The sequence below is a fragment of the Acomys russatus genome, chromosome 3 (assembly GCF_903995435.1).
Source record: "Acomys russatus chromosome 3, mAcoRus1.1, whole genome shotgun sequence".
Lineage (NCBI taxonomy): Eukaryota > Metazoa > Chordata > Mammalia > Rodentia > Muridae > Acomys > Acomys russatus.
Window position 1 is genome coordinate 72,033,998 of NC_067139.1, and position 25,049 is coordinate 72,059,046.

The window sequence follows — 25,049 nt, forward strand, 5'->3', positions numbered from 1 at the left end:
CATTTTCACTTCACCTTTTTTTTTTTTTTTTTAAATGGAGGTCTTGTCATATTTCCCAGACTGGCCAGGAACTCCTTTCTGAAATGATCCACCTAACCTTGCTTCTGGAGTGCTGCTGTAACTACAGATAGTTGCTCATCAGAAGCCACAAAAGGACAACTCCCCACCTAATGTAGCCCAGGCTGGCCTCAAACCTTCTCTATAGCTGAGCATGACCTTGAACTAGGGATCCACCTCCCTAATGCTGGTATACAGGCCGATTGATCATGTCTGATTTTGTGTAGTGCTGGGAATCAAACCTTCGGGTAATGCTAGGCAAACACTTTACCAACAGAACCAAACCTAAGCTGATTTACAGGAATGGAATACCAGCCCAGAAAGTGGCAGACCTCTATCTATCTACCTAGGGTGAAAGACTACCAGCTAATTTTCATTAAATCTCTAGGTCTACGAAAACTTTCCTGCTTAAAAAAAAAAAAAAAAAAAAAAAAGATAATACATACTTGCAAGTGAACACGCACAGAGGTCTAGAAAGTGCCACGCCAAACTTAACCATGAATAACTGAGGGCGGTGGGAGTCCTCCGTGTAAATTAATGGGCACTCACGTTTCTTGGTGTGGGTTTTTTTTTTTTTTGTTGCTGTTGTTGTCTGGATCTTTTACGTCCTTGTGAATAACTGGGAGGAGACAGAGCAGAGTTCTGACTGCATCCGGTGAAGTGAAAAGTTGAGCACCCTGCGGGGACACCCGCGGGTGGCTGGGATCTCCGCCGACTTCCCACGCAGCCTGAGGTGAGGAGATCCCGCCCCGCTGAGGTGATCCTGCGGGGGGCGGAGCTTCGCCACTCAGAGGCGGGAGGTGGCCCTTGGGGGCGGGGCCAGTCGACTAGAGCCGCACGCTCCGCTCCCACCATGCCCTTATAAGGAGCGGCCCGCGAGAGGGTTCGGGAATCCGGTCGCGATCCCTGCGGCGCAGCCCCAATCCCAGGCCCCTCCCTTGGGAATGGGGGCGGTGCTGGACTCTGGCGGTGCGGCCTCTGGGGGGCGGAGCTTATCGACGGAAGACCAATAGAAGCCACAGTCTGGGTCTGAGCGGCGCTGCCATTGGGCGCGGCGACGTGAGAGGGTGGGGCACCCGTGGGGCTGGGTACGCCGGGGGAAGCCCGGACTCCAGTCGCTGCTCCGAGCCAGTCCTCTCGCCGCCGGCTCCGTGCCCCGCAGATCCCAGTTTTCCGTCCCCCCGCGGTTCGCCGCCCCGCTAGCCGCCGCGATGCCGGTGTTTCACACGCGCACGATCGAGAGCATCCTGGAGCCGGTGGCGCAGCAGATCTCGCACCTGGTGATTATGCACGAGGAGGGCGAGGTGGACGGCAAAGCCATTCCTGACCTCACCGCGCCCGTGGCTGCCGTGCAAGCGGCCGTCAGCAACCTCGTCCGGGTGAGCGCGCCGGGCCTGGGACTGGAGCGCGGGCGGGAGACGTCCCCAGGGTCCCGGTCCGCCTCCCTGCTTGAATTCTCGGGCTACCTTGCCTGTGGCTCTGTTTGGGGGTAGGCTCCAGGGCAGGTGCCGGGGTTCCGAATGCAGATTTCTGTATGCTGTGACCTTGAGCAAGCCCCTGAGCCTGTTGGGAGCCTCAGTTTCTCATCTATAAAATGGGGCCAGTCATCAGAACTCCTCCTGCCTTGGGGCTGTGTTGAGAAGAGTCATTGAGGTTTTAGTTGTAAAGCGCCTAGCGTGTGTATGCCCGTAGTAGGCTTCCAAGAAATGCGAGTTGTTAGATTGTCTTGCGGTCCCTCCCCTGGGCAGGCTCGCGTCCCTCGCGTTGACTACCTTGCTTCAGCTCCTTTTTAGGCCTCTCCTATGCAGCCTGTGGGTGGGTTCTCTTACGGACTCCCTGCCTTTCTTTCCAAGGATTCTTATTTGCACCCGGCTGCTTGCCTTTCTAATACTTCTGTCCCCTGAGACCCACCTGCCCAGTCCTCCCCAGGGTTCCTGGTGCCTGCTCCTTTCTCCCAACTACTTGGTTTCCTCTTCTCTCTGCGGCCGCCTCCTTCCCTCCGGGGCATTTTGCTCACACCTCCGGCACTCTAACACCTTTATGCAGTAATTCCTAACCAGGAGCCGAGCTTTTTTCCCTGCCTGACCCTGTAGTCATTCATTTTATTCCTCCCATGAAGCTTTCTACCCAGCTTTACCAGCTGTCAAATGGCTTTCTTCCACTGGGGCCTTTCCAGATTCGGGGGGCCTCTTCCTCTGTCCCTCCTTCTGGCAGGAAGCAAGATGGAGCTGCTGCTAGAGAGGCCTGTGGAATCTGGGATCTGCATCCCCCGCCTGAGGGAAGGCTGGGGCGTCCTTTGCAGAGCCACACTTTCCTGCCGCCACGGGCTCCCCATTGATCTTTGTAGCCCACAGTTGTAATAACTGAGGTGCAGCCCCACTTCTGAGATGGGAAAAGAGATACGGAGACTGTTCCCTTGCGAATGTCACACTTGCTCTAGGCAGGGTGTGACTCAGACTGCAGTTGCCTGTGAAGACAACTCAGGGAAAAGTTCACCCAGCTTCCGAACTGAGCCGCGGAAACGGCACGTCAAGCAAGATAGTTGATAGGTAATTGTCAGTCAGGTGGGGCTTGTGGTATTTGTCTGATTACAGGACTTTAGTGCACTTAACGTCTTCCTGGGCCTTCAGGGGCCCCGGGATTGTCTCAAGCATTTCAGGAGACTAGTAGCTAGGGTGGTGGGGGGGGGGGGGGGGGGGGCGGGACGTGGGACGGACTGATCTCAGACTAAAATTCCTGTTCTGTACAGATTAAGTTAGAAACTATTGAGTAGGAGCTGTATTCATTCAGATTGTCTATCTCGTTCTTGTTCTCTTTGTAACTAATTTTAATCTCAGACCCGAGTGCATTCTGATGTATTGCTGCCTGACGTGGCTGCGTTCCAGGCCTCCGGTTTCTCAACAAATGGGAAACAGTGTAAAGAGACAAGGTAGTGGTGTCCTTCCATGTAGTACTTGAGGAAATGAAATCATAAAACCACATGTTGCACTTGGAACACAGCTAGTGTAATCAAGGGGTTGGTTGATATCTGGTTAGGCTATTTAGAGAAAAGTTATTTTTGAGCTTTCATGCCATGAATTAATAAGCACTGAATGGGTGTTGTCTACAGAGCACTGTAATAACTCAGTGGCTCTCAGGGTGTGCACGACAGTCGCCAGACCCAGGCTCTCCAGGGGTAGCTCCCTAGGTGGCTATCATGGCCATAGTCCTGAGACGCACAAAAGAAGCAAGGGCAGATCTAAGGTGAAATGGCATATGGGTAGTTTAATGGAAGGCCTTAGCCAACAAGAAGCACAGATTGGGCAGCAGGGAGGGGGAGAATGGTGTGTGAGGAAGAGCATATTGGCAGAGGACCCATCCATTGTTTTGAATTCTTTTTGTTGTTGTTGTTGTTTTTTTTGTTTTTTGTTTTGTTGTTGTTTTTTGTTTTTTGAGACAGGGTTTCTCTGTGTAGCCTGGACTAACTTTGTAGACCAGGCTGGCCTCGAATTTACAGTGATCCGCCTGCCTCTGCCTCCCGAGTGCTGGGATTAAAGGTGCATGCCACCACCGCCCGGCTGTGTTTTGTTTTTTGTGACAGGGTTTCTTTGTAGCTGGGTGTCCTGGAACTTACTCTGTAGACCAGTCTGGCCTTGAAATCAGATCTCTCTCTCTCTCTCTCTTCCCCCCCCCCCCCCCAAGACAGGGTTTCTCTATGTAGCCTTGGCTGACTCCCCTTGTAGACCAGACTGGCTTCGAACTCACAAAGATCCGCCTGCCTCTGCCTTCTGAGTGAGTGCTGGGATTAAAGGCTGCACCACCATGACTGGCTGTGTTTTGAATTCTTTTTTTAAAAAAAAGATTTATTTATTTATTTATTATTATGTATACAGTACTCTGCCTGCATGTACATCTGCAGGCCAGAAGAGGGCACCAGATCTCACTATAGATGGTTGTGAGCCACCATATGGTTGCTGGGAATTGAACTCAGGACCTGTGGAAGAACAGTCAGTGCTCTTAACCTCTGAGCCATCTCTCCAGCCCCGTGTTTTGAATTCTTAATGCCTACTATTTTTCTTACATGTATGGATCCTATACACATCTCACGGTCCTAATTCCTGTCTGGAAAACACAACTTAATTCGAAAACTTTTTTTTTTCTTTTCCGCTCCCAGTTCCTGTCCTCAGCATTGACACATAAATGGCTCAATAAATAGAGGTTAAAGGAAGAGGCACTGTGTGCAGAGATGGACTAGAGGGCTTGTAGGCCTTGAAATGAAGGCCTAGCCTTCAGATGCTGCAGGAAAAGTAGAAAAGAACTAACTGTGAAAGTAGTAGAAAAATAATAATAATTGGGTAGTAGAACTCTGGCCTTGCAAAACTTACGCTGTTTTTATAAAATAATGAAACTAAGTTTTGAGCAAATACTTTGGAATCCTTATGATCAGAGTGTTTCTTGGAAGTTACTTTGGGAAGTTATATCCTCCTTATTCCAGGGATTCTCTCTGGGGATTTCTGTCAGATTATTTACATATGTATGCCAGATTAGTCTTCTTTTGGTCAATAAATTATATCTCTTGAGTGAAATGGGCATTCCTTGAGCCCAGCTAGTTGGTATACCATTTGTGGTCTAAGTCAAGGCTTCTTAAGCTTTTTCTACTTGTGACTCCTTTTGGTCTGAGAATTTTTTACTCAACCATAGGTATATAGATACATAAAACAGACATAAAACAATCCATGACTAATAAATCATAAATTTACTTTAAAACATTTCTTTACTATAGATAGAATTTTACCATTAATAAAAGATGCAAATAAATTTGCCTAGTATAATGAGGCAGATGTGCTTGTTTATTTACCTCTAAAGAATTAAATCTTGGCTAAATAGTTGATACTTTATCGATACAGAGCATCTTCAGTGCTTTGCAGAATTGATGTGTATTTTGACCTTATAATCGGCAGTTCTGAGAACTCTGTTACATAAATATGTAGTGCAAAGTGGCAGAACTATGTAGAAGGGTCATTTCGGAGATTGTTGGAAATCCTGTCCTAGTCTCAAGCCAAAATTCCATGGAATGGTTTTCTTTTTTTATGCAACTTAGATAGCATTAAAAAAAAAAAAAAATTAAACATCTGCCAGATGGAGGTGGTAGTGCATGCCTTTAATCCCAGTACTCAGGAGACAGAGGCAGATGGATCTCTGTGAGTTCGAGGCCAGCCTGGTCAACAAAGTGTGTTCCAGGACAGCCAGGGTTACAGAGAGAAAGCCTGTCTTGGAAAAACAACCAACCAGTCAAAAAATAAAAAAACAAATAAAATAAAAAATCTAAGTATGATACAATTTAAGGACATATTAATTTGATACTCACATGCTTGGGACTGATGGTAAGAAAATATTAGAGGTCTTTGCTTTCTCTAACTAAACCATAATACTTCTAGAAGTGTAAGAAAAGCCTTGTGCACACGGTAAAGACACTGCAGTTCTTAAGTAATATTAGTTCTGAGTCTGAGTGGAGGTGTTTCGGGTAAGGCCAAGTGTGCGAGTTATATGTTCAGAACCAAAGCTATGATGAAGTTGCTCCGTGCAGCGTGGGTAGGCATGGCCAGAAGCAATTCCAATCTATTATGTGTTTGGTTTGAATGAACTCTTGGTTATTGTGGGTTCAGGAACCTCTTATTGGTGCATATATTATCCTTCCCACATTCTGGGTATGTGACCCTGCGAGATCATGACCCACAGTTTAAGAAGCTGGTGTCTAAATGACTTTGCTCATTTCCAGTTTATTGGAGGAAGATAAAATCCTCACTGTTGGACATGGTTATTCACTTATAAAACAGAAATTTATTGAATTTCTATTTGAATGTTAAAGAATGATGCTGAGCAGATAAGTGATAATAGATTGAAAGTCAGAGGTGGCATTCAGGAAGTGAGGACTGGATTGAAGAAGGCTTTGTGGGAGTTATAAACAGCGAGCTGATCATCTAAGACAGAGGATTGGAACATTTAAACTTGTAATAATAAATGCCTTACAAATGGAGGCAACCACCCGAGCAAAGGTGCAGAGTTTTCAAGCATCTGAAAATCAGGTTCCAATTTGAATTGCTTTTGGGGGAGTAGGAGTCATTTGGATTTGGAATTCCTAGTTTTTGTATTTGCTTTTTTATTTTATTTTATTTATTTTATTTTATTGTATAAGGTCTTATATGGAGACCTGGCTGGTCTAGAACTCAAAGAGCTCTGCCTGCCACTCCTTCCTCAATGCCCGCTGGGATTAAAGGTGTGTGCCACCATGTCCAGCTATACAGTAGTCTGAAGCATAGTAGTTTTGTCACTGTATAGCTAGCAACTGGAGTTTTTGTTGTTTGTGTTTTGTTTGTTTTTGCTTTGCTTTGTTTTACTTTGAGACAGGTTTCTCTGTATAACCCTGGCTGTCCTGGAACTCACTCTGTAGATCAGACTGGCCTCAAACTCAGAGATCTGCCTGTCTTTGCCTCCTGAGTTCTGGGATTAAAGGTGTGCACCACCACTAGGTTAAACTGTAGTTTTAGTACCTGTTCACAGGCACGCCCCCCCTCAATGATTTATTTTATTTTTATTTCATGTGCATTGGTGTTTTGCCTGCATGTAGGTGTGAGGGTGTCAGATCTCCTGGAACTGGGGTTACAGTGTTGAGCTGCCATGGGTGCTGGGACTTGATCTGGGTCCTCTAGGAAAACAGCCAGTGTTCTTAACTGCTGAGCCAGCTCTCTAACCCCTGAGTTGTTATTTTTGTGCCACACTTAAGGAGGAGGTTGGTTGGGAATTCTTTCTTTCTATCTATCTATCTATCTATCTATCTATCTATCTATCTATCTATCATCTTTGGTTTTTCAACACAGGGTTTCTCTGTGTAGCCTTTTGTCCTGGAACTCTCTCTGTAGACCAGTCTGACTTTGAATTCACAGAGATCTGTTTGCCTCTGCCTGCCAAGTGCCTAGACCAAAGGTGTGAGCCACCAAGCCTGGCTGATTGGAAATTTTAATGAACTATAGAAATGATCCCTGAAAGTATTGATAGGTAACTTAACAAAGATGTTTCTGTCTTTCTCCATTTCCTCTGTGTGTGTGTGTGTGTGTGTGTGCATGCACATGCATGTTTCATGTGTGTGTTACACTGTTTGGGTATATGTGGCTTTGCATGTGGTAGTCCAAGATTCATGTTGGGAATTATTTGAAATTGTTTGCCCACCTTACTCATTGAGTCACTCAAACAAACCCAGAGTTTGCTGATCCGGCTAGTGTTTAGCCAGTCTGCTTTTTGGAGGAACACCTGTCTCCTGTTTTCCAATGCTGAAATTGCAGGCAGGCTGCCACGCCCACCTAGCATTTATATGAGTTCTGTGGGTCTGAATTACTGATTCTCTTACGTGTACAGCTAGTGCTTTAACCATGGAGGTATCTCCTACTGTCCACTTAAATTTTTTTTTTTTTTTTAAGACAGGGATTCACTGTGGAGTTCTAGATTAGATGAGCTAGATGTTTCTGTGTATCTCTGGTTGGACTTGAACTCCTGATCTTTTTGCCTTTGCCTCCTAAGTGCTTCAGTTGATGGTGTACACTACCATGCCTGGCTATGCCTTCCTGCTGCCCAGGGTTCTGAATAAGACCATGTTTTTAAACAGTTTTATTGAGGTATGATTTCCATACTATACAGTTTGCTCATTTAAGGTGTGCAATTAATTGCTTTTTGTAATATTGTTGTATAACTATTGTTACAATTTTAGGACAACTTACATAAGATTTCTATTAGCATATATTATACATAATAATGGGTTTATATGTGCATGTATTTGATCATATTAACCTCTCTTATAATCTTTCCTTCTCTCCCACACTCCCATTTACCTCCTTTTAGAACAATTTTGATTACTCAAAAGGAAATCACATACCCATTTGCATCACTCATTCTTTCTTTTAACCTTTTACCTCCATGCCCTCTTTGCTTTCCCAGCTCCTGGATTTGCCTCTTCTAGACATTTCGTATAAATGGAATCATACAGGTTGTGGCTTTTGTGTCTGTTTTTTTTTTTTTTTTTTTTCCACTTTGCATAGTATCTCAGAACTTTATTCTTTTCCTTCCTCTCTCTTCTTTCTTTCTTTCTTTGTGGTGTTGTTACTGTTGCTGCTGCTGCTAAATAATAGTCCATTGTATGGAAACCATTTTAAACACAAAAAGCAATTCAGTGCATCAGTAAAGCAAAGGAGAAGAGGCAGCAAAGGGAAGGCAGGGGAGGAATAAAAAGGAGGGACACAAGTTCTAAGAAGGGTCGGACCTAGTAAGCAGTGTGGAAAAGACAGAAGCCTCGGCTGCCTATCTCACAGAGCCACATGTAAATTTCCTTTTCTTTTCTCTACAGCCATGCCAGTTTTATCAATGGGGCTTCAGATACTTTATCTCCTGTTGCATCTGATGTCATGTGTTGTAACTATTTCTTGGGCTCATGAAATATTTATTATTGGAGGAGGGGTTGTGGCCTTAACTTTTATGTGCCTCACATATAGATTTTAAGTTCTTGGGACCAGTGCTGGGACAAACAGTAGTACTGTCCTCTGTTTGAGTGGATAGATGGGAAAGCCTGCTTTGCTCTTTAAAAAAGATCAGTAGTTAATTTTGTCACTTGCAGTTATCTGTATTAACAGCTGAACTTCGTTTCTTTTGGTTGGTGTTAGATTTATCTCAGTTCAAGCAGAAGCAACATCTGAGTGGTAGGCCTGTGGGTGATCTCTTTCTTGATATGTTTTTGTAGTTTCTAATTTTAAAAATAGCAGAACCTCTCTCTAATAAAGCAAATAAGGACATATGTATAACCATTTATAATCTCATGAAGTGCTTTGTATTTTTTGTATGTTTGGTGCGTGTATGTGTTTATATATATGTGCGTGTGTTTAAGCCTTTTTGTACATGTGTTGTGTTCTTGCCTGTGTGTGCATGAGTGGAGGCTCGAGGTTAGCATGCCGTTCTCAACTGCTTTTCCACCTTATTTCTTGTGAGAGTCTCTCATTGAGCAGGAGCTTACAGGGTCAGCTAGACTGGCTCACCAGTGAGCCCTAGAGATCTACCTGTCTTTACTCTCCAGTGCTAGGGTTATAAGTGGACACTTCTGTGTACGACTTTATATGTGAATATTGGGGATCTGAGATCAGTTCTTCACATTTGCACAGAAAGCATTTTACCCACTGAGCCATCTCTCTGGGGCCTAGGAAATCTCTCATGTTGGTGATCCTGCAACAGTGCTGTGGGGAGATGTTATGTGAGGCCCTTGTTTTAGAGATAAAGAAACTCTAGAGAAATTCAGTAGCTTTCCTTCGGCTGGTTAGCCTGGACTCAGAGCCTTGCTCCCTTACTCCAGATTCTCTGGACGTATCCTGCCACTGTTCCTCATCCGCTTAGATCAGAGTTGTTAAGTATCAGTGGAAAAGTTCCACCTGGAACTAGAAGCAACAAGAATGCTGTTAGTTACAAGTTTCCATTTGTTCTGGGCTTGGCAGCCTGGCAGCGGTGTTTGCAGAGCCTGGCTTTGGCGTGGCTGTCATGACAGGTCTGTATAGAGAGTGAAGTGATATGGGTTGCTGTTTTACAGTCACACCTCAGACTCACGGCTTGTCTCCCTTCCCTTTCTTCTTCCCTTCCCTTTCTTCCTCAGGAAATAAAGAGTAGGTGCAGATTAGCCTCTAAATACTTTTATCTGTGAAACAGAGACATGATCGCTTAGCTTGAAGCCCTTTAGAACTAATTAGTATTTGAAATAAATAAATGTATATATTCTTTGGGAGATTATGATGTTTCCTTTGTAAAACTTTGCTCCAGATCAAAAGATGCTTAAGAACGGGACAGATGTGAACTTTATTTTAGTAACATTAACACTCATGCATCTGATAGAACAGAAGGTTTCTGGAAATTGTGTATATTTCTGCAACTATCTTTGTAATTTTAATGGAGCCCAAACGTAAATGTTTGTTTATATCTACAAAGTAGGAAGTTAGATGTTATAAAAATAGCATTGATGTATTCTAAATAGGCACAGCAAGAGTCAACAATAGTAGCTTTGGTTTGGCCCCTCCCTACCACCATTATTGTTTATAAAGAAAGGGTGGCATTAGGGAAGCTACCTCTTTGGAAATAAGGGTTCGCTCGAATATTAATACAATACTTCTTGTCAGTTGGCTTAGAAATGCAGCAGCCCAGGGGCTGGAGAGATGGCTCAGTGATCAGAGTACTCTCTGCACTTGAGGAGACTTGGGTTTGGTTTCCAGCACCCATATTGTGGTTCACAGTCATTCACAATTCCAGTTCCAGGGAACTAACACCCTCTTCTGACCTCAATGAGTAATAAGCACACATGTGGCACATACATACATACATACATGTAGCCAGAACACTCCTATATATAAAATAAGCCTAAAAATTAAAACAGAGCAGCTCATTTATTTTATGTTTATTTAACTACTGCTCATTTATATGTGTCTAAGATGTGTGTGTATACACATATGTATACATACCTATATGCTGAGAGGTAGTCATTTAAAAACTGAAGGCCAGCAAGATAGTTTAGCAAGTAAAGGTGCTTGTTACCAAACCTGACAACCTGTCCCTGTTGCCAGACCCTACCATTTTGATCCTTGGAGCCTACACGGTAGAAGAAGAGAACTGACTCCTACAAGGTATTTTCTGACTGCCACATGCACTACTCCTTCAGCTGTAAGGGGCGGGGGGAAAGAGTACATACGTTAAAAACAAAACATTTTCTAACAGGTCCCTGGTAATGTGCACCTTCTGGGAAGGGGGAATGGGAATTTCCACACCATCGATTTACTGCAGTCTAGTGGCTCGGGTGAAGTGCTCATTTTAGTTAGGTGTTTGTCTTCTCCCATAGTGTTTAGGGCTATGTCTGTCTGGTCTTAAACTTACAGTACAAAATTTTAAATTTAAATGAATCTGCATAGGATTCGTTTTAGTGTATATAACATTAGGAATCAATGTACTATTGGTACTTCCAGTCTCTAGCGTTCAAACATGTGGCATAGCCAAATTTGAAGCCTCACCAAATCTATAATGGTCTTTGGCTAATACAGGTCACATTTGTACTAAGGGAGGAGTGGTGGCTAACTGCCCATTGTTTGAGATAACAAAAGTGTTCAGGCTATTTTGAGTTGTGGTTTCTCTGTTTCTGAGTCATTTCAGCTATGCAGGCCACTTAGTAAATTCATAGCTCAAGACTCTGCCTCCTATCTGGAAGAGGCATGGGATTTTGCATTCTCTTTTTGGGAGTGCCTTTAAAAAAAATCTAAGGATTTAGACCAGGTGTTCCTCTATTATTTGGAGCCCTGCTGGTTACAGTGCAGCCTCATAGTATGAGTCATGAATTCCGCATTAAAGAGCTGTATTTCCTTGAACCATATGGCAGGAGACAAAGATTTCAAGTTGATCTGCCGCTGTTTTGTTTCTGGCTGATTCAAGTCCAACTTTTTTTTTTGTATTAAACCTTATGTCGTCATGACAGTCAATTTTTTTCTCTCCGCCCCTCCACCTGTATAATTAAAAACACTTTATCTCAACTTATATTGCTCAGTATTCTATAATTCAAGATTTTAACAAGCCTATCAGACAGGAAGTAGAAAGACAAATGAAAGCTTTTAAAGAGAAGTCCTTCCATACCAATTTCTCTTGCATTTCAGGAGCTAAAATCAGCATTTGGATGCTACCAAAAGAACTAGCAGTCTTTAAATAGGAGGTATCAGAGAGGAGCTGATCTTACGTCTGTAGGTTCTCTTTAGAGTAAAGCTGTGTTAGCCCCTGGTCCCATCACCCGGGAGGCTGAGGCAGGCGGGTCTCTGTGAGTTCAGGGCCAGCCTGGCCTACAAAGTAAGTCAAGGGCAACCAGGGCTATTACACAGAGAAAAACCTGTCTCGAAAAACCAAAGGAGGGAGGAACCAAAAAGAATAAAGCTTTGTTCAGGATCCCTGATGTTACTTTAAGCCTTCCTATGTGGGTATGTGTAGGACCAGAGGAAGAAAGCAAATGTCTCTTTGACTCCTACTCCCCATTTTTGTTGTTGTTTGTTTGTTTTTAAACATTGTTTTGTTGTGTGGCTTAGCCATCCTTGAACTGGCTATGTAGCCCAGGCTGGACTTGAACTCAAGACCTTTCTTCCTGCCTTAGTCACACACAGCTTGAGCTAGTCTCTAACTTGATGACCTTGAACTGGGCCCCTCTATTTCTACCTCCTAAGTTCAGGGAGCACATTTGTATGCCAGGACACTTAATTTTTCTTGTTACAAATTACATTTTTCAGGTAGAGGAGACAGGATTTTACTATGTAGCCCAGGGTGTCCTGAAACTTAAAATCCTCTTGACTCTGCCACTCTGACTGCTGGAATTACAGGAATACTCCACCATTCCTGGTTCACTATTTAAAATTTAGCAGATACCTCTCTTTCCTCTGCCTGTCCCTCTGTCTGTCCCTCTGATTCTGTCTGTCTCCCTTCCCATTTTGTATTCTCTTCTCTCATATGCTCTCCTATACTGTCTGTCTGTCTCTGTCATGCCTTTCCCATAATAAACTTCCTTGTAACACACACACACCCCAAAAAAAAGAAAAGAAAAGAAAATTTAGCAGATCTATACATTTATCAGTGTTTTGTACCGTTTTTCAGGCTTTCTGTCTATTCCAAATAATTTTGTGTTTTTTTTTAAAGTATGTAATATAACACACACATACATATGTGTGCACATATATATTTTACCTCATTTTTATAATATTTTACCATTAAATGAAAAGTGCAAATGAAACCAAGAACCACCTCCAATGCACTATCCTGTCTATAAATTTGCAAAGAGAGCCAGCTGTAGTGATGGGCATCTTTAATTCCAGTCCATGGGAGGTCTAGTCTATACAGAAGGTTCTAAGCCAGCCAGAGCTACGTAGAGACACTAACTCTTTAAAATAAAAATCACAAAGAAAAGAGAGGCAAGCCAATCACTTAGAACCCCTTTGAGACTTTATCTTCCATATGCTGTTGAGGAAGCTAGGCTGTAGTTACCTGGCTGCTCTTCTGGTAGTTGCAGGATGAAAGAACTTCAAAATCAGCAGCTAGATCCTGAGAGACCCTCTATATTGACACTGTTTTCAGGACACACTATCAAAGACTCATTGATTAAATTTGTTTAAATGTGTGTATTACATGGAGAGATGATGTGAAGATGACCAGGTACTGGGTGAAGGGGGACTTATATAACTACACATAGGAAATGGAAGGTTCATTGGCTTCTTTCCCTTGGTAAAACTGCTTCATAAGCTATGCCACCAGTCCTGGAGGATTGATTTGGCTGACGTTTTTCCTTCTTCTGCTTCCCCACCTCTCTTGGGTGTGTCATCTCCCTTTAGATTGTTGGTTCCTTGGGTACAAGGACTTGGTAGTCCCTCCGTAAGTGTGTTGTTCTCTGATATTTGGTATTTATGGTCTCAGGTTAGTTCATTTTGGTGAGGATAGCTTTCGGTCTCTTGCCTTTATTGGAAGACTTGGTGGCTTTCTTGTCCTGTCTTCTATTCCAAATGTCTGTGAGGCCACAGAGAGAAAAGGATTAATATTAAACTGTGTGGTGTTTTGAATAGTAATGGCTCCCAATAGACTCATGTATTTTAATGCTTGGCCAGTAGAGGTGTGTTAGGAGGTGTGGCCTCATTGGAGGAAGTGTGTTACTGTGGAGGTGGGTTTTGAGGTCTCCTATGCTCAAACTATGCTCAGTGAGGCTCACAGTCTCCTGCTACCTGTGGATTAAGATGTAGAACCCTCAGCTCCTTCCCCAGCACCTACACATCTGATTACATATCGCTGTGTTTCCCGCCATTACAATAATGGACTAAACCTTGAAACTGTAAGCCAGCTCCAGTTAATTATTTTCCTTTGTAAGAGTTGCCTTAATCATGGTGTCTCTTCACAGCAGTAAAACCCTAACTAAGACCTACTGGATACATATTTTGGACTTCTGAGTCCAAAAACCTGTTGTCAGTTCTATGAGAAGTCAAGCTTTTTCCTTGGATTGATGTGAGTGTGGGCTCCATGTGTGTGTGTGCATAGAGAGTGAAAGCTGAAAATTAGACCTAGCTGTATTTTGTGACTCATTGGGCTGCAGAATATAGAGTCATTGGCCCTGAGAGAACATCCCACCGATAACATTTCCGGTTGAGTGACTTTTAAGAGGAAAGTGACTACATTTGCTGCAGTTCTTAGTACAGCTGGCCACTATCCAGGTTAAAGTCATTACTTTTCTTAAACTAAGCCTAAATTATTCCTACAAGTAAGCTTTCTGTAAATAAAGAAAAATGGCATGCCTGTTCTTAGAGTTGAAGATTGATGGTCCTTTATTATCTATCTTCCCAATGTTTTCAGCCTTCTTTCAGTTCCCACCCTAGATTACTCATTGTTTACCAGGTGGAAAATATGTTTTTATTCATATAGTTAAAATAAGGAGTTGGGAGAAGCTGGGCATGGTGGTGCTCATCTTTCATTCCAGTCCTCTGGAGGTAGAGACAAAAGTATCTCTAGTTCCAGGCCGGCCAGTGTTATGTATTAAGACCCTGTTTCAGTAACATAAAGATGGATTAAGTAGGCTAATGGATTTTTACAGAAAACTATACAAACGGTGCTTAAACTTCCCATTCTATAACCCTTCCCTAATATTAACATTACTTACTAAACTGTAGCTGTGTGCATTGTTGGGTATTGTGAACAATGCTAAGACAGTTAAGATGTAGAGATCATTGCATGCGGTGCAGCCATCCAATTCATGTTGAATAAATCCCAGACACAATCTCAGTGTGCATATGGAGATAGTCTTGCATTGGCTCATCATAGGTTTATAGAGAATATGTAGGTATAAATAAAAATAAGACATGGATTTGGATTTCTCTATGAATTTTGATCCCTTCAAATAAACAGAAAGGTAAACCATGGCAGAATGCATCTAGTATGTTAACCAATAGCAAATACCGCAATCAGACTTTAGATGTAGATACCAGGTAAATCAATGTAGAATCATAACAATATTCTTGGGGAAGGGAGGACAGTAGGGTCTAATGTTTAAGAGTTAAACACCTTGGGTTTAAAACCCACTGTTGGCACTGGGGAGATGGCTCAGTGGCTGTTTACTGCTCTTGCAAGGACCATAGTTTGGTTCCCATCACCTATATTGGCAGCTCACAGCTCCTGTAACTCCAGCCTTAGGAGACCTGTCACTGTCTTCTGGACTCTCTAGGCACCTGCCCTGACATATGTAACCCCAGATACACATAATGAAAAGTAAAATAAGCCTTAACCCTCCCCACCATTGGCTATTTGCTGATAGGTACCATTGGAGAAATTATTTAGTTTCTAGTTCCTCTTTTGTAAAATAAAGGCAATGTGTATCTCACAATGCTGTATTAAATGAGTTCATAAAAATATTTAGAACAATTTTTGAAACATAGTTAAGTGCACAAAACATATTAGATTTTATCACTAATATTCTTTCCCATGATTTTAAGTCACATTTTAAATATTATTCTAGTGAAAAGACTGTTGATTTAAAAAAAAAAAAAAGCCTAAGCATAGCTCCAGCTTGTATTCAACAAGGCAAAATGCCAATGAAAGCTTTCAGTAGAATTCCATATGTTGTAGAATATACAGTTTTACCAACTGTGGGAAAAATATCACAGCTTTAGGTAGCTGAATCTTTGATTTCCAGTTTTCCATGATTAAAGATAATCTTTATTTACTTATTTATTTTTTGGAGGTGGGTGGGTAGGGAATTAAATCCAGGGTTTTATACCTGCTAAGCAAAGGCTGTACTACGGAGCTGTACCCATTTATACTAACCATTTATTTCCTCCTCCCTTCCTTCTGTTTTTGAGATGGGGTTTTGCTATGTTGCTCAACTGGTCTTAAACTCCTAGATTCAAATAATCCTTTTAGCTTTCCAAGTAGATAAGATTGCAAGAATGGGCCTGGCTTAATATTTTTTTTTCCAGTTTTTTCTTCTTTCTTTCTTTTTCTTCTTCTATTTTTTCGAGGCAGGGCTTCTCTGTGTGGCCCTGGCTGTTCTGGATCTAAATCACTGCTGACCAGGCTGGTTCTCAAGCTCAGAGATGTGGCTGCCTCTGCCTCCCAATTGTTTGGATTAAAGACATGAACCACCACTGCTCAGCTCCTCTTTTTGTTTTGTTTTGTTTGATGAGATAGGGTTTCCCTGTGTAGCCTTGGACTCATTTTTTAGACCAGGCTGGTCTCAGACTCACAGCTATCTGCCTGCCTCTGCCTCCCGAGTGCTGTCCCGTTGTTGGATAGCCATTGCCATAGCATGCTTCTCCCAGCTGCAGCCGCCTAGCTCCTTCCCAGCTACTGGCTCATACCATTATTTTTTCTCTTAGTGAGTTTGACTAGTTTTGGAATTATGCAATATTGTCTTATTTTATTTTTTGCAGTGCTATGGATTGAATCTAGGGCTTTATGTGCATTCTGGGCAAGTATTCTACCTACAGGCTACATCCCTAGCCTACAGTATTTATGCTTTGTGGGCTAAGGATGTGGCTTATTTCACCAGCTTGGCATCTTCAGGTCTCTTTTTTGGCAAGTGTTAGAATTTTGTTCATTTTGAAGACTGACTTATATTTTGTTGTGAATATATAGTATGCATATTAAAATATATTCCCTCCCCCCCCCCCCCTTTTTTTGAGACAGGGTTTCTCTGTGTAGCCTTGGCTGTCCTAGATTTTCTTTGTAGTCCAGACTGGCTTTGAACTCACAGCGATCCACTTGCCTCTGCCTCCTGAGTGCTGGGAAATTTTTTAAATTACATTGTGTATGTGGGTATGTGTGTGCATGTGAGCCTGTATACACTCATGTATGTAGAGATCAGAGGACATCTCTGTAGCGTCAGTTTTTTTTCTACCATGGGGTTCTCGTCATCAGGCTTGGTAGCAAGCACCTTTACACCACTGAATCTTCTGATTTATTTATTTATTTTCAAAACAGGGTCTCTCTGTGTACCCTTGGCTGTCCTGGACTCACTTTGCAGACCAGGCTTGTCTCAAACTCAGAGATACGCCTGCCTCTGCCTCCCTGAGTTCTGAGATTACAAGTGTGTGCTGCCACACCTGGCCTGTTTTATATATTTATTTATATACATATAGTCTACCACATTTAGCTTCTTTGTTCATCTCTTGATAGATTTTTGGGTTACATAATCTATGGATATTAAAAACAGTCCTGCAACTCCAGCTTAGTATTTACAGTTTAAATCTTTTTGGGGAAAAAAAAAAGAATATTTCATGACACATAAAATGGTAAAAAATTTGAATTTCAGTGCCTATAAAGGAAAAGCAAAATTTGAATATAGCCATGCCTGCTAATTTACAGATTTTTGTCTGGCTGCCTTCACACTTAAAAATGACAGTTGAAAAACTGTGACAGAGATCATATGGCTCACAAAGTTTAAAATATTTACTGTCATCCTAAACAAACAAGCAAACACATACCCCCCACCCCAAAAACAACCACCACCACCACCACCAAAAACCCATGTCCAACCACAAAGTAGGTTTAAAGACTTGTAAATAGACTCAGAGAGGTTCTAATGCAATGGCCTCATTTTAAGAACAAAAAAACACATTCCTAGACATAATGAACAGTTGGCAGAGGAGTAGCCAACATCAGAACAGTGCTGCTTTACCTTGTGGCTCCTTTGTGAAGTCTAGACTGCAATGAGACTTTGTATATATGTCTGTGTATTCTATGCTTGCACTGTGTCGGAGAAGGCCAGAGGAGATGTCGGATCCCCTGGAGCTGCATGGAGTTTCAGATGGTTGTGAGCCACCCAGTGGGTGTTGGGTAATGAATCTGGGTCCTGAAAGAGCAGCCAGAGAGCACTTAGTGGCAGAGTCGTCTCTCTTTTAAACAGTAAACTAATGGACTGCTAATTCTCTCATTTATTCCTAATTCAGTCTTCATTTTCCCCAGCAGGGAATAGTCATGCAAGATAGTAGGGTTGGACCATCCTAATGGTTCAGTTATCTCTGACAAATGTTCGATATCTAGATTGTGGTATTGACATTTTTACTGCAAGCAAAGGAAACAAGCTTAATATTACTACAAGTCTTCCTCTTGGCTAGCTCAGTGCTATGTTAACGTCATATGAGGAGTGAGGATGAATTAGTCTGTAGAAGTCACAAAACGCAAGTTGCTGGGGGTGGCTTGTAGCTTTTTTCTGTCAGTACATCTTGGCTAGTTTGGTCTGGAGGTACAGCGCTGTTCTCTTATTTCACTTTTCAACATGTTTACAACCAAGTCTGTGCTCAGCCTGTTTGGAGTTACACTGAATTGTGTTTACATTTGTTGGGAAAAAAATATCTAGAAGAGGGTGGGTAAGATGGCTCAGTGGGTAAAAGTTTTTGTTGTACAAGCCTGATGATATCAGTTCAATTCCTGCATTAAGGTGGAAGGAGAAAGCAGTTCTACTCCTCAAAGCTGTCTTTTGGAGCCCCCCCCCTGTGCCCCCCCCCCCCCAGTTAAACAAAATAAAACACAGAGGAAAGCTTTAAAGGTGCAGCTTTATTTAGTTGTTTATTTAGTGTAGATATCCTGAAAGTCTCTTTTCTGGGCACTTTAATTAGCAGCCTTGTTATTTGATTCCCATATTTTATAGAGTAAAATTTTGAGCTCTGGCTGTTTATGAGAAATTGAGGCTTGAGTACTGTTTGTCCACTAACAAAGAAATAGTGAAATGTTGCTTTTGGCCCCGATTTAATGGGTCAGAGTGTTTATTATGGCCTGGAGCTGAATTCAATTATTATATTGTAAAAGGACTCTGAATAATCTGCAATTAGCAAGTGGAATGGCTCTTAGCATTAATAAAGACATTTATAGACTTTTGCCACTGGGTTACTATTTCAGATTTTGGCACCAGTAATTAATTAAAAGGGGAAAAAAAATGTCTACATTGTAGTTTAGTCCTGGTTCATCTCTCTCTCTCTCTCTCTCTCTCTCTCTCTCTCTCTCTCTCTCTCTCTCTCTCCAAGACATATGCTGCTGCTACCAGCTTTTATGTGGATCCCAGGGACCCTTATCCTCTATTCAGTTGATATTTCCTAGGTGAGTAACAGTTCAGGGGACCAAGCCCAGATGAGCCTGACTGATCTTGCCTATGGAAACCGTGCAGCTGACAGGAAAGAAACCAGGACATTGTCTACTAGTTAGCCTGTATCTGGATCCTACCTCCTATTTACTCATCATTATCTTTAAGTTTTCCTGTTCTTGCCATGCCATAGATTTTTATAGGACTATAGGATCATGAAAAATAAATTCAGGCACACTATCGAACGCCACTTAGTTATTTAAAGAGAGATAATAACAGAGAGCAGCTTCTCTTCTCCTGGGGTTTCTTCCAGTTAGGATTAGAGCGTGGATCTGTATAAATGAACACCGCACTCTGAATAACTCTTTAGGTAAATCAATTAATCCCCTAAAAAAGGGAGAAAATATGTGGTACCTTCTATAGCTGTTATAAGGATTTAATGAAGTAATAAGTTGTTCTGACTTAAAGCACATGCTATATTAAATTTATTTGTTTGTTTATTTATTTGTTTATTTGTTTTTTTTTCCAAGACAAGGTTTCTCTGTGAGTCCTGGCCATCCTAGAACTTGCTCTGTAGACCAGGCTGGACTTGACCTCAGGGATCCACCTCTCTCTGCTTCCCAGGTACTGGGACTAAAGACATGCGCCACCACTGCCTGACAGTTTTATTTATTTATATTTTTGTGCATGTCTTGTAACCCTGGCAGTAAAGAGGTCGGGGCAGAACAATAGCCACAAATATGATTGCTAGCCTTACCAACATAGCCAGTACACACACACACACACACACACACACACACACACACACACACTTTTAAGGAAAAAAAATCCTGAAGTCACCAATGAGTACTTTAAGGGTGGAGAGAAAGACACAGGGACTAAACAGTGGCATCTGTTACCCACAGGCCTATATTCCTGGTAATTTATATGTGCTTTACCTCACTTACCCCCAGAGAGAGTTTACTTTTCCCTTTATTGATACAGAGACTGAGGCTTAAGGACAAGCCCAAGACAAAGAACGAGAAAACACAGCAAAGTGAGGCTCAACTGCCTCACTCCAAAGCCAGATTCTTCTGCACCCCACAGTACCTTCCAGATGGGAGTAGGACAAAGCCTTTCTAACATGGAAATAGATTGTTTCAAAATTCACCTACAAATGGAAAGATGTTTTGGTGGTAGCGACAGGTCTAGGCTTATCTACAAAGGCTACACTGTCATTTAAATCCTGCATTTTTTGTGAAATAGAACTATTAAGGAAAAATGTGTTTGTGATTCTAGCTGTTAAAGCAGAAAAAGACCCCCACGTTTTAAATTTTTATGGAAGAATCTTTTGAGAAAAGTAGGTTTTATTAGAGGGCAGCAGTGAGGGAGATGGAGACTGTGGATTTTGGTGGGGCTTCTGGGCTAATTTAAGGCATCAGGCCCTGACGCCACACTCACACATAATAAATACTTCCTGTCCTTAGTCATGCGTAAGACACAACAGGTGGTGATGTCTAACAAATTTCTTCCAGTACTATTTAGCTTTTCTATTCTCATATTTTTTTAGTGGCATATGGGATCCTAGCTGCTCATCTTAATACAGTTATAGAGTTTCTAGCTATATTGAAGAAGAAATGAAAGTAAAAGAAAGGTTTTCTTAGTTGTATATAAGTTAGGAGGAGTAGAGGAATTAAAGAGTAAGTGTGGGCAGATATGAAGTTAGTAGAATTAAATACTAACAGGCTTGGCTACTTGCTTTAGTTATTTTCCCTGTTTCAGTGAGCGGTTCTTTTCTGAGCTCTTACTTTATATGAGTCACTGTGTCATGGCTGTGAGGGAAAAGCCATTCTTAGACCTGAAGTCACAACTTCCCTAAGGAATTTGCACTCTACTTGAAACATATATTAAAGATAGCACTCAGGTCATTCAAAGATCTTTCCTTCCTCATCAGTACTTAGGAGTATTCGATGATTACTTAATTATAACCATTGGAGATGCTGTGGAGTTTCCCTTTAAGTAATCTTTTTAATACCAGAAACCAAACCCCCTCCCCTCCCCTCCCCTCCCCTCCCCTCGTTCCCTCATCCGGTCCCTTCTTTTCTTCTGGGAATTGAATGTGCAGCCTTGGGCGCGTTAGGCATGTCCTCCACCACCAAGCTCCAGTTCCAGTCCCAGAACTTCATTCCTAAGATCTGGAATAGACTGCTATATCCTTTTTCGCCTCACAATTCCCAATCCGTGAAGTAGAAGGGGCCTAGCTTCTGTTTCTTTGAGGGAATTGGCAAGAAAGTGGGTGGTGAGGAAGATACTAGCTTGCACTTGTGGTCTGCTTTCCTGTTAATTTATTTGGTGGCCTCCAGAAGGCAGCTGTAAGTGGTTGTAAAGCCTGTGGGAGAATTGTGAGTCGAGAGAGAGGATGAAGTGTTTGCACGTGGAAGGAAGTCTCTGCCCTCTGGAGCCTGTTGACAGTGTCTTCTTAGGCAGGGTTCTAGTGACCCAGGCTGTTCTGCTAACGTGTATCCAGCCTGAACTAGTGCACTCAGTCTCAGTTGTTGGGTCAGAGCGAACAGCTGCTGCCAAGGCAGCTGAACTTGAGCTCCAGGAAACTGAGGTGTTGGATGAGCTTGTTTGACATTAGAACTCGCCATTAACATGATTCCTCTGCTGTTGGGCTCACATGAGTGTGTTCTTTGTGTACATACACGTTAGTTTATTGAAACTTGTTCAAAGTGGAAACTTTCAGCACTAGTAGTTCCTCATATTTTATAAATTGTTTTGTACCAAAGGTATTGTTGATAAAGTATGGATTTCTTTTCTTTCCTTCGTTCTTTCTTTCTTTCTTTTTTTAAAGACAAAGTATCACTGTGTGTGCCGCGCTAGCCTCAAGCTCTCTGTGTAGCCTTGAACTCTCTGTGTATGCCAGGCTGGCCTTCCACTTACAGTCCTCATGTCCTATCCTCCCAGGTGCTGAGATTATAGGCATGTGCCATCATGCCTGGATAGCACTGGACTTTCCTGATTTTAAAGGCAATACATACTCATCCGCCCCCACCCCAATCTAGAATGTACAGAAAAGGATGAACAAGAAAATAAAAGTCATCTGCCATTCTGGTTTCCATGATGTGCCTTTCTCTATCCAAATTTTTTTCCTGTGTAGATACATACATAATTGGGAGACAATAGAATGCTTCATCATTAGTGCAATAGAAATTTTGACTAAAGCCCATGCTATTAGGGAGCTAGCCTAATGCACTATACTGATTAAAATGAAATCTTGTTTGATAAAGTTAGGGATCATGCACAGCCAAGTGGTTAGTGAGTGGATTGGGACAGCTATAGGACACTAAGGAGTTATGAGGACTGTGGTAAATTTAAAACAGTGTAGGCCCTAACAAGTTAGTACACCTCTAGTTTATTGTCATGTGGAAATACAACATAACATAGTCAGGTTTTCCTAATTTTCAAGGAAGCCTACAGATTTGAATTACTTGTTAATGTGAAAATTTCCTCATTGTTTCATACTCTGGTGGGCATTTCATAGTAGGATAGATGGATGAATCAGAATATTGCTTCCCTCCCCTCCTTCCCATGGGGGCTTAAAAAAAAAATTTTTTTTTTTGAAACTGAATCTTAACTCTGAGACTCAGACTAGCCTTGGACATTCAGCAGTTTTCCTGCTTTGGCTTTTTGAGTTCTGGGATTACAGGTATGAGTCACCACACCTATCCTTACTAACCTAGTCTTTAAGCAAGTGTAATCTGCTAGTATTGTTGGGTTTTGACTTCATTTATTGGCCATGCCCCTCACTGTTACTTTTAAACCTTTTCCCCAGCCTAGGTAAGTGAATTGCTCGTTAAGCAGCCAAGCTCTGGCGTTTTCTCTGTTCCTGTTGACTTGGACCCTTGATCCTGGAGCAAGAAATTCATCCTAGATTTCTTTTCCATCCTGCACATGGAGTGAATGTTCCGGGGACACATCTTTTCATCTGCGGTCTTCTCTCCATCCATACTGCTGCTGATTAAGTTTGTCTGTCATCTTTCACCAAGACTAGGTTCCTGAGATCTGCGGCCATGTGTGTTTTCTTCACCAGTGTAATACTAGGCATATTGCATGTTAAGTAACTTATTTGTTGGAGAACTTCCCAGGTGCGCTCCTCTCACCCTCACCTTTCGTGTTTGAAGTCAAACCTAACAGTGTCCTTTACTGAACCTATTAATTTCCCATTGCTTAGCTGCTATTTCAGCCCATAGTATCACACACTGAGCTTTTTATGATATGGCTCCGTCTATACTTTCCTAACCCTTCCACATTTCTTCTCTCCCCAGCATTCCGTGTTCCTGCCACATAGATCTGGGCTTTCTAACCTGGCCGTGCTTTCATGTATGATACCCCAGTGACTGGAAAGTCCTCTTTTTAACATAGTTTTTCCTTCACTTCACATTCTATTTCTCCTGGAGAATGTTCAGTTGGCCTTCATAGAGCTCCTTTTTCTTTGTACCATTTTAATAAGTCATGGAAACCTGCATGTGACCCTAGTCGAGCACACAGTTTTGCTTAAGCATTTGTCTTGTCTAAGGAGGATATGGGTGGATTCACTTAACTTGTTTCCTGTGGTGATGTACACAGTCTTACCATCTAGGAAGTGCTTGATTCAATGAATGACTAAGTTGGAAAGAGAGTGGACTAGAGTCCTAGTTTTTCTGGATGTAAGACTTTTAAGCCCCGGATGGGCTGGCCAGTTATGAATGATAGACAAAGGTTATCAGTGAATGAAATGCAAATATGTCTTCATTGTAGAAGAACAGTGCTGATCGTAGGTCACACGCATTATTTTCGACCGTCCTGCGACTGGCATTGGGCACATGTGTACATCACAATGACTTTTCTGTGTAATGGGTTGCTCAGGCTAACAGTGCCAATAAAGACTGATGTTATTGCCAGGCAGTGGTGGCTCATGCCTTTAATTCCTGCAATAATCTGTGGGTTTGAGACCAACATGGTCTACAGAGTGAGCTCCAGGATAGCCAGGGATACACCGAGAAACCCTGTCTCAAAAAAGGCTGATGTTAGCTAAAGTAGTAGCTTATGCCCAAGTCAGGTGGATTGCTGTGGTATACAAATCAAGTCCAGGATAGCCAGGACTGTTGCACAAAGAAACCCTGTCTTGAAAAACTAGGGCGGGGGGGGGGGGGGGGGGGGAGATCCTATTGTTTAGCTGAGTATGACGGTGCACATCGTTTGTCCCACAAACATAGAGGCTGGGGGATCTTTGTGATATCACAGTCACCCTGGTCTCTAGGCCACCCTAATCTATGTAAGTGAGGTCTAGGTCAGCCAGAGTGACATAGTGAGACTTTGTATTGACAGACAGAAAGACAGAAAGAAAGAGAACATATTGCCTAAATATGGTCTTCCTGTATAGTACAGGCTGGATTCCTGTCTCACAGTCCTCCTGCCTCCTTAAAGATTCTGAGGGATACAGCACCCATACCGTGCCTGCCACCTTTCGTAAAGCCCTATAGTTACCATTTATGCTGTACAAATTGGTAATACAAATCCTCTCCATCTTCTTACATTTAGTGTAGCTAAGGGAGACATCTATTAACATATTTTTTAGTCTAGGTAGTGACTTGGCTAGTTCCACACCACCCACCCTCATCCCCTTTTCCCTGGAAAGAAACCAATCATTCTACATTTCTGCACTTGAATAGGATGTGATGAAAAGAGTCATAATAACAATAGCAGAAGACAAAAGCCTTCTTATGTAGAATTTCTGATCTGAAAGTTACATATCGAACAAAAGATATTTAAATTAACTACAAAACAAAGTGAGAGTCTTCAGAAGAAACATGGCTTCTTGCCAAGTCCCCTGAAGCCTCCTCAA

General features: G+C 42.3%; 1 protein-coding gene across 2 annotated transcripts in view; it reads left to right on the top strand.

Moving 5' to 3' along the window:
• Positions 1 to 1,164: 1,164 nt before the first annotated feature.
• Positions 1,165 to 25,049, top strand: part of Vcl (vinculin) — a 91,097-nt gene continuing 67,212 nt past the window's right edge. Inside the window, exon 1 of one of the 2 annotated variants that reach the window (XM_051142824.1) lies at positions 1,165 to 1,436. In XM_051142824.1, the coding sequence (XP_050998781.1) occupies positions 1,269 to 1,436 (168 nt within the window). In that variant the 5' untranslated portion in view covers positions 1,165 to 1,268. The remainder of the gene's footprint in view (positions 1,437 to 25,049) is intronic. The other variant, XM_051142819.1, reaches the window with a different exon arrangement.